General features: G+C 54.8%; 1 protein-coding gene across 1 annotated transcript in view; it reads left to right on the top strand.

Moving 5' to 3' along the window:
- The window catches only part of LOC115069529, an 8,391-nt gene extending 3,131 nt beyond the window's left edge, over positions 1-5,260 (top strand). The window contains exons 5-6 of the mRNA XM_029561345.1: positions 3,712-3,928; positions 4,282-5,260. Coding sequence (XP_029417205.1) covers positions 3,712-3,928; positions 4,282-4,493 — 429 coding nt within the window. The 3' untranslated portion in view covers positions 4,494-5,260. The remainder of the gene's footprint in view (positions 1-3,711; positions 3,929-4,281) is intronic.
- Positions 5,261-8,351: the final 3,091 nt, after the last annotated feature.

Raw genomic sequence — 8,351 nt, 5'->3', positions numbered from 1 at the left:
CCTCCACCCCCGGCCGCCACCCCGGGCCGCCACCGAATGGTTCAGTGCCCCGCGTCCAGATAGGCCCAGAGCCGTCTACGCCTACCCACCTACCACCCGCCGCAACCCCGTTCTTATTGAAAGCCCACTAAAAGGATTCCGGCTGCGGCTTGGGGCAGGGGGAGACTTCCAGAGCCTGCGCGCTCCCCCACCTGCACCCTTGCCACACAGGATAAAGGGCCGCGTGGTGCTTCGCTGGGGGGGGGGCGCAAGCAGCAGCTAGCGGGGTTAAGCCGCGCAAAGCCGGTGCACGGGACCAGCCGGCAGGTGCAGCCGGCGCGTGGCGGCCCGGCTCGGGCGCATTTGCCGCTGCGGCCCAGGGGTGGGAGACCCCGAAGACAAAGACTCCAGCTCCGGGGCGGGAGGGGGGCACGTCGCGAAGGTCTGGGAAAGCCGAGTCTCCAGGCCCAGGGCTCCGGAAAAACGGAAGGCAGGAGCCCCCAGGCGGGCATTTGGGTTTCCGGACATCCTGCGTTTGAACCACTAGCAGGGCCAACCCGACCGTGGGATCCGGGTGCTTGGAGGGTGGCGCAGGGCACGAGAAGGCCCGGGATAGGAGGACGGAGTGCAGGAACTTACCGACTGCGGCGCGGTGGGCGGCGCCCCCGGGCGGCCACCGCCAGGGTTCAGGAGGGAGCGGGGTGCGTGGAGTGGCCGGTCTGCCCGCCGGAGTCCAGCAGCAGCGACGGTCACCACTGGGGCCCGGGTGCCACGCCGAACGAATGCATGGTGCTTAGCCGGTCGCTTTTGTCAGCCTGGTGGGCTGTGGTGGAGGTGATGACAACCCACGGAGACCTCAGCGGCGAGCTACCGTGGCGTTGGCCTTGCCACCTCTCTTGGTTCTCGCCGCCTCTCTGTTCCCGGCTGCAGCGCCACTGCTTTTTATTTCAACATCACTTCGAGGGGGCGGGAGCGCCGCAGGGGGCAGGAGGATGCCGGGTCTCTGTGCCTTGTCTGCCAGGTCTGGCCAGGCCCAGGCCACTAGTCACTCGAGGTACACACACCCTGCAGGCCACTCCTGTTTTCTTTGGGCCACGGGAGTAACTGGTCTCAGGGATGCAATCACAGAAGGCCTGGGATATCTCTTCTGAGACTCTCCCTGTGGACTACCAGGTGAGCATACACTTACTCACACAGAAGTACCCAGACACCTGCACATGCTGTGCCTATGTGTACGTCCCCAGACAGGAGACCTGGGTCACACCTCTGCATACACAGATGTAGCTCCACAGTCTGAGAGTCACCCAATTCCCACACTTCCTGCCTGTTTGTCTAAAGTAGATGCTTCTCCACTGGCATCCATTCCCAACTGAGGAGCATTTTAGGAATGGAGTTTCCAGTGTCTCCTTAGCCCATTCTAGTCAAGCCTTCTCATCAGAGAAGGCCAGAAAGAGAGCTGGCCGCCTGTCCTTAGAAGGGTGGGAAGAAGGAGCTGGGTGGCAGTCAGCATCCTAAGGAGGCTCCTGAGCTTGAGAGCAATGAGAAAACATTCCTGGTACTGCCCTAGGCCCCTCCAAGAAATCCAAACCTAGAGAGAAAGAAAGTGGTTTTAGACCCACAGACAAAGTGCTCTGCTTGGAAAGACTGTGCCCTTGAAGGGAGTGAGTCTGTCCCTCCACCCCCATCTTTGTACCACCTGCTGTTCGTGAGTCTTTCTGAATCTGTTGCGTCTTGTATGCACTCTGCATACAGTTCAGTCTCTGTACCCTGTGCACTTGTGTGTGCACATTGGGGAGCAACACAGGAGTGTTTGCAAAGCTGAGCATGCTAATGCATGCCATTCTTCTTGTGGATCCCTAAGCTTTTGTGTTTTGTGTATTGGTCACAGCATGACTGTATCAGAGTGTAACCCCATAAGTACACTGCGTGGCACTGGCTGTGTGTCTCTGTGTCTGGGTAGCTATAGGACTACCATCTCCAAGAATCATGTGACAGATGTCAGGTATTTCTAAGTATATGTTAATCAGTGTATTACTTTTATGTATTTGGTGTGTGTATCTAGGCATATATTTTTGTGTGTGTCTTTAATAGTATATGTTTGGCTCTATGTGTTTATTTTTCAACTTTGCATGCTTGCACACGTGTGTGTATGTCTGTGTGTCTGTGGTATTTTGCAATGTGTGTCTAAATACCCACTTACAATTCTGCCTATTTGAGAGTTGGAGGTAGGATTGTGTTCAGTGTATCTGGGCATGCTGTGTATACGTATTTTAATGGCAGGTGTTGGTGTCTAACTTTGATGGTGGACAGGGGAAGACATATCCTAGTATGGCTGCACATCTGTGGCTCCAGATGTGTTGGGACTGGTTTTGGTGCCTATGTCTGAGGGGTGGGTACCTGTATCCATGACTCCATCCTGGGTCTGTGTTTCTGTATCCAGGCTACTCTGTGTCTGGTCGGGGAAGGGAGGAGTGTGGAGACAGTATGTGTATCCTCCAGGCTCCCTGGCCACCCGCACCTTCCCTAACCAGCAGGGCAGGCAGCCAGTGGAGCCCCGGGGTGCCATTTGCTTGGGCACTTTCTGTCTGTCTCTGGGAGGGAGAGATGAGCTGATAAGCCTTATCTGCCATTGCCAGCGCCATACTGAATAACTGTTCTAATGAGGTGGCCTCACTGGGACCACCAGCTCCCAGACCCCCCCTCCCATTGGGGAGGGGCATGGCCAGCCAGACCTGGAGCACAGCAAATCCCTCAGAGGCCTGGGGGACTCTGTGTCCTAGGACCTTTGTAAAGATCTGTCTTGTTTCTTGAGGGAGAGGTTTTAGGTACTATAGCCCAGACTCTGTCCCCTGCTGACTCTGTGTCCTAGGACCTTTGTAAAGATCTGTCTTGTTTCTTGAGGGAGACTCTGTCCCCTGCCCACTGGGTTGGGTGGGATGGCCAGAACCAACCAGACCCTCAGCCTCAGAGTCTGATCTTCTGAGGGCAGACAGTATGTGACAGCCCAAAGAGTGGGATTATTTGGGTGGGGAACACTTGGAGGCCAGTGACAAAAAAAAACAAAAAACCAAACAAAACAAAACAAAACAAAACAAAAACAAACAAACAAAAAAACAAACCAGAAAGAAAAGGAAGGACAAGAGGCAGGGATACCCAAGGATGAGTTTTTGGTTTTGTTTTGAATGAAGCCACAGAGAGACAGAGACAATGGCAGGGTGGGCTAGGGATTGGGGTATTCAAACAAAAAATAAACAACTAACAAGTCAGAAAGGCAGAGAAAGGCTGGAGAGAGACAGAATGGAGGTGCAGGGATGGAGAACGACAGCAGAAACAGATGAGAGTCTGGAGAACCTGGGAGAGCAAGAGGCAGGAAAGAGGAGTGGGGAGAAGGAAAGCAAGGCAAGGTGGGAAGGACAGACCTAGAGGGAGAGACAGCCTGGCCAGCGGGAGGTCAGGGCCGCGGAGGCCGCGCCAGGCGTGAGCCTAGCCCAGGCCCGAACCGGGCGGGGCAGCGAACGCAGCGGCGGGCAGGGGGGTCTGAGCCGGGCTGCGCCGCTGTCCGGGGTAATTTTTCATCTCGGCCGGCTAATCTTTGTTCCCGGCGAAGATAATGAATAGCCAATCGTTATCTGCCCGGCTCCCGGAGGCTGCCCGAGAATGGGGTTGTACAGGGCTGGGAATTGTTTCCAAAGTGCCGCGGAATAAATGGCGTTCCTTATCTCTGCCTTCCAGATTATCGCAGCCCTTTCAGAGCGCGCACAACAAATGCACCCGCCATCGAATGCAGCATTTACCACCGCAGATCCGCGAGCCGATGGGCAGGCAGATAGCATCCGCGGGGGGCGCGCCGGGCGGCGAGTGTGCACCCCGGCTCTGCTCGCTGTGTTTGGAAGAACACGTGGGTGTGCCAGCGAGTGGATCCTGAGCAAACAAGAATGCGGGTGTAAGTGTAAGTGTGCCGCGAGAAAGTGCACGTGTGCCAGGCCCTGCGTGTACGCGGGGTGGGCATACCAGCCGAATGCCTGGAAATAGCCGCTGAGACGCACGCAGGATGCGGTGCTACACGTGAGCGCGTGGGATGCACGCTGCTAGTGTGTGCAGTGGACGTGCAAGCCGCTTGTGGGAGAGATGGATGAGTTTATTGTGGGTGCCTCCATGGGTCTGGCCCGGGACAATGCTGTTTAGCTAAGGGTGCAGAACAGAGACCTTCGCAGACACTCCTGAGTGCATGCTTAGCGCGCAGATACACCCGAGTGCATGCTTAGAGCGTGCAGGCCGCTCTTGACTAGGTGTGTTTCCCAGGCTGCTGGGGTGATCGCAGTTGCACATTCCTGTGGAGCCGGCTCTGGTCTGCAAGGCAGTGGGTGCCCAGGGTGACCAGGTGTGCAGCGAGACGGATGAGGCGAAGGGCGGTTTTCGGGCCTTGCATGAGGCTGCGTGTGCAGACTCGGAGCTGGATACTGAGGGTGGGGAACAGACCGAGCAGCCAAGGCGGGATGCACTGGCTCTGGTGAGTGTTGGGGCCAGCGGGTGTGGAGCTCGGAGTTTGGGGACACCCAAGGGGCCCTGGCCCCAAGGCCTCTCCTTCGAGGCCCTGCTGCTGGGGCAATGGAGCCGAGCCCGCCTCCCGGGGTCTAGGCCGTGAGTGACACGCGCCGCCACAAAGACTGTATTTTTCCAGGCCCGCGCCCCGCCCGCGCGCGATGGTCCCCATAGCGACGCAGATAGCGCGCGGCCATTTTCCTATCTCCCTGGAGTCTATTATATGGCGGGATTAGCTCATCTCCAGGCAGGTCAAACCCAAAGTCACCCAACCTGCGGCGCGAGCCCCGCCTCCTGCTGCCCCTCCCCCGCCGAACCGGCCCGCGACCCCCGGACCCGCCGGTGCGTGGATGCAGAGCGCCACCTGGCGGCCGCTCATCCCCAGCGCGCTGCACTAGAGGCTTCAGGTGCCAGGGCAGCGGCTTTGTGTGGTCGCTACGGCGACCCTTGGACCCGCTGGCACACAAGCTTTATTGGAAGGATGCACCGACAGGAAATTCGATAGGGGCTGACGGCCAAAGGCCACCGCTTGTTGGCAACAGCAACAACAACAAATTTCTGAGAATATATCCCACTGAATAAAAGCCACGCTTCTTTGGAACCCGGGTAGCAGCCTTGCTGACCCCCCCCCCAAGGCCTCATTTCCTTCTTCCTTCCTCCGGGGACAGCAGCCTGGCTGTCCTTTGGACAGGAATCCCCTTCTCCGTGTCTGCTGGCCCCTCCACCTGAAGAGGCCTGCCTGTGGTCACACCCCTCAGCAGCTGCTCTCCTCCTGTCCCCACTTTTCTCTGCCTGTGAGTTGATTTTATAGTATTTCCTGAACTCTAATCATGTTTGCTTATTCCAGGCTCTGTGGTGTTCAGAGTTATGACAGAGCAGTGAAAATTTGGGTAGAATCGTAGAATCATCTCAAGTCTGGCAAGGAGAGACTGAGGACCAGAAGTATCCGGAAGCCCATTGGCCGGATGAGCAGCTTTCTCTTTTCTCAGTAGCCTGGGTTAGGAGTCAGTCAACAGCCACTGGTGCCCCTGGCAGAGGGAGAGAGAGAGAGCCCCTCATATCCCTGCACCTGCTGCAGAGGTGGAGGACTCAACTCATCAGGGTCTCCTAGAGCAGGGCCTCTGGCAGCCAGTGTATCTGGGCCACTGAAGACCTCACTCATAATAATTGGGAAGTCCTGCTCAATTCACTAGTAGAGAGCTGGGAAGGGGGATCAGCAGGGACCGTCCTGCAGAAGTGGCTTGGGAGCAGACCTGAGAGTTAGATTCAAGTTCCAGCAGTTTCTGCAGCACTTCCCTGGAAGAGGAGTTGGGCCAGGACCCTCTGGAGCACCATCTACACACCATTCTCCCAGCTGGGCACCCTTAAGCAAGCTGCTTTCCCACTCTGAGCCTCAGGTTCTGCCTCTACAGTCCTCCCTCCAGGATCATGGATTATATGTGAGCTTGCCTTTAAAAACCATTTTGGAAACCTGGCTTGGCCACTTGGCAGCCACAGTCTCAGACCTGTGCCATGCTTGATCTCTGCCAACACTTTGGAGTGGGAGAGCTTGCATAAGGAGCCCCATTTCTTGATTTTCATGAGACATTTTAAGATTGGCCATGTTGCACCTGAGTTCCCACAGAGTGAAAAAATGCTGAAGTTCTGGAGTGCATCTTCTGTGGGCCTGGGTACCAGGGTCCCCAACCTACACCCCAGACCCCTAGACAGGGGTGTGTTCCTCACAAATACTGAGTGCCTCTGTATAGGGACTCCATGTTCTCCCTGTAGGTCCTGCAAACCTCTCAGCAATTAGTCAACTAATTACTGCAATCAACACTTGAAGGATGTGCCAAACCCTGCGGTGAGGGTCCCTGGCTGTGCATATTGAACTGCCCCCATATACCCCAAGCAGTCAGTGCAGTAAAGCAATCAGACCTGGCACATTACGCGGATCAACAAATCATCGCAGATTATGGTAAGAATTCTGAGGGAGAAAAACATATGTTTTCTAATATCCAGGCCCTCCGCTGAGCAGTGGGAGCTATAGAGTGTTGACTGGGCCAGCAAGATGGCTCAGAGGGTAAAGGTGCTTGCCACCAAGCCTGACCTGAATTCAGTCCCCAGGACTCACACAGTGAAAGGACAGAACCAAATCCTGCAAGTTGTTTTCTGACCTGTATATAAATAAATACCCCCACTAAAAAATAAATACATAAATAATACATAAATGTAAAAAGGAATGTCAACAGATAAAAAATACAGTAGGAAAACTAGACAAAGGGCATAGAGAGAAATAAGATGTCTTCTAAATAACCAAAATATACAATTTCCTTAATATTTTTCTTTAAATCAGTTCCATCTGTTATTAACCAAATTGTATCTTTTGGCTCTGTGTCTGTGTCTGTGTGTGTCTGTGTGCGTGCATGGGTGCCTTGTTGGTGTTTTATGAGGGGCACTGGGGATGGAACCCCAGGTCCTATGATGATCTCAGAGCCACCTCAGCCTCAGAACCAGAACCACTTCTGGAGAACAGACTGCTGACCTCTGAATCAAGAGTTCATGAGCACTGTGTATTTTCTGACTCACATGGAGATCCATGCATTAACCCTTAAGAAGGAGAAAGTTCCAGAATGGCTGGCCTTGGTGTGGTCATTCCATTTGCCTTTTGAAAGCTGCTCAGCCACCTTGGGAATGGATTGAACTGGAAATGGTGGTGTGGAGGGCAGGGAGGAACCAGAGGATGGTAAGATGAGGCTCCATCCTGGGCCCTTCCTGTCCTTTCCTCCTCACCCTGACCTGCGATCTGTCCGTCCAAACGCTGACCTCCATCAGCACAGCTGCTGCCCTGCTCACTGCTGCCATCCTCTTTTGCCTGGATTATAGTACAGTTTTTCCCTGGACATCTTAGCCAGGGTCCTGTGGGAGCCTCCTCTCCTGCCCTGCTGGGATTCTAGCTTGGCTAGGAGAGCTGCTCTCCTGTTTCCTCCCTCCAGCCACTTAGCTTCCCTCCTGGTTCTCAGACACACACCAGGACAGTTACCCTTGCTGTGAGACTTTTTCCTCAGCTGTCCTCCTGGCTCTTTCGCATACTTCAGCCCTCTCCCCATGTGTTGCTTTCCCAGGCCACCTCTTGCTGTGTTGGGGGATGGGAGGAGGTGGCAGGCATCAGGGGGACCCTAGAGTTTGCAGCATGCAGTCAGCCACTGGACAGAACAGTGACTAGGACTTCCCAGGGCAGCCTGAGGCTGGTGTCCAGACTGGAGCTGAGGCCTGGGATGGAAGAGGAAAACTCAAAGCTCAGCATAGGATCAGAGGTCAGCCCTGGACAGGGCCAGGCCACCTGTGTGTGAAACCAAGAGGCAGAACTGAGTATCACACGAACACATAGATTTTCCTTCCAGAGACCACACTCTACTCAGTCCATGTACCTGCCCTCCTGACCTGGCCAATCAGAGCCTTCCTGAAGCAGGATGCTTTGGCTCAGGGTGGGCATATGACCCAGGCTTTGAAAGAGTCTCACCTAGACGCTCATCTCTAGTCTTCAGGATTTGCCCTCTTTCTGTGGTCACTGGCTGGTCTCATAGAGCTTGGAGCTGCTGGTGCCATCTTTATGCCACACAGAAGTCTACCTGAGGGCAGAGCCACACAGAGATGCAAAGAGTAAGAGACAGACAGAGACAAAGAAAGAGAGAGAGACAGATGGAGAAATTCCTACCATGCTGCCTGAACTCTAGGGCTTGCAGCCCAGAGCCCAGCCTTTGCAGTCACCCTAGGCAACATGGCACCTCTGTGTTTTGCCCTTTTATTGGTCTGAGATGGGTTCTTACTTACTTTTTTTTTTTTTTTTG

The sequence above is a fragment of the Nannospalax galili genome, unplaced genomic scaffold (assembly GCF_000622305.1).
Source record: "Nannospalax galili isolate Female #2095 unplaced genomic scaffold, S.galili_v1.0 scaffold332, whole genome shotgun sequence".
Classification (NCBI taxonomy): Eukaryota; Metazoa; Chordata; class Mammalia; order Rodentia; family Spalacidae; genus Nannospalax; species Nannospalax galili.
Note: the sequence above shows the minus strand (reverse complement) of the source record. Positions and strands in the feature narration are given on the sequence as shown.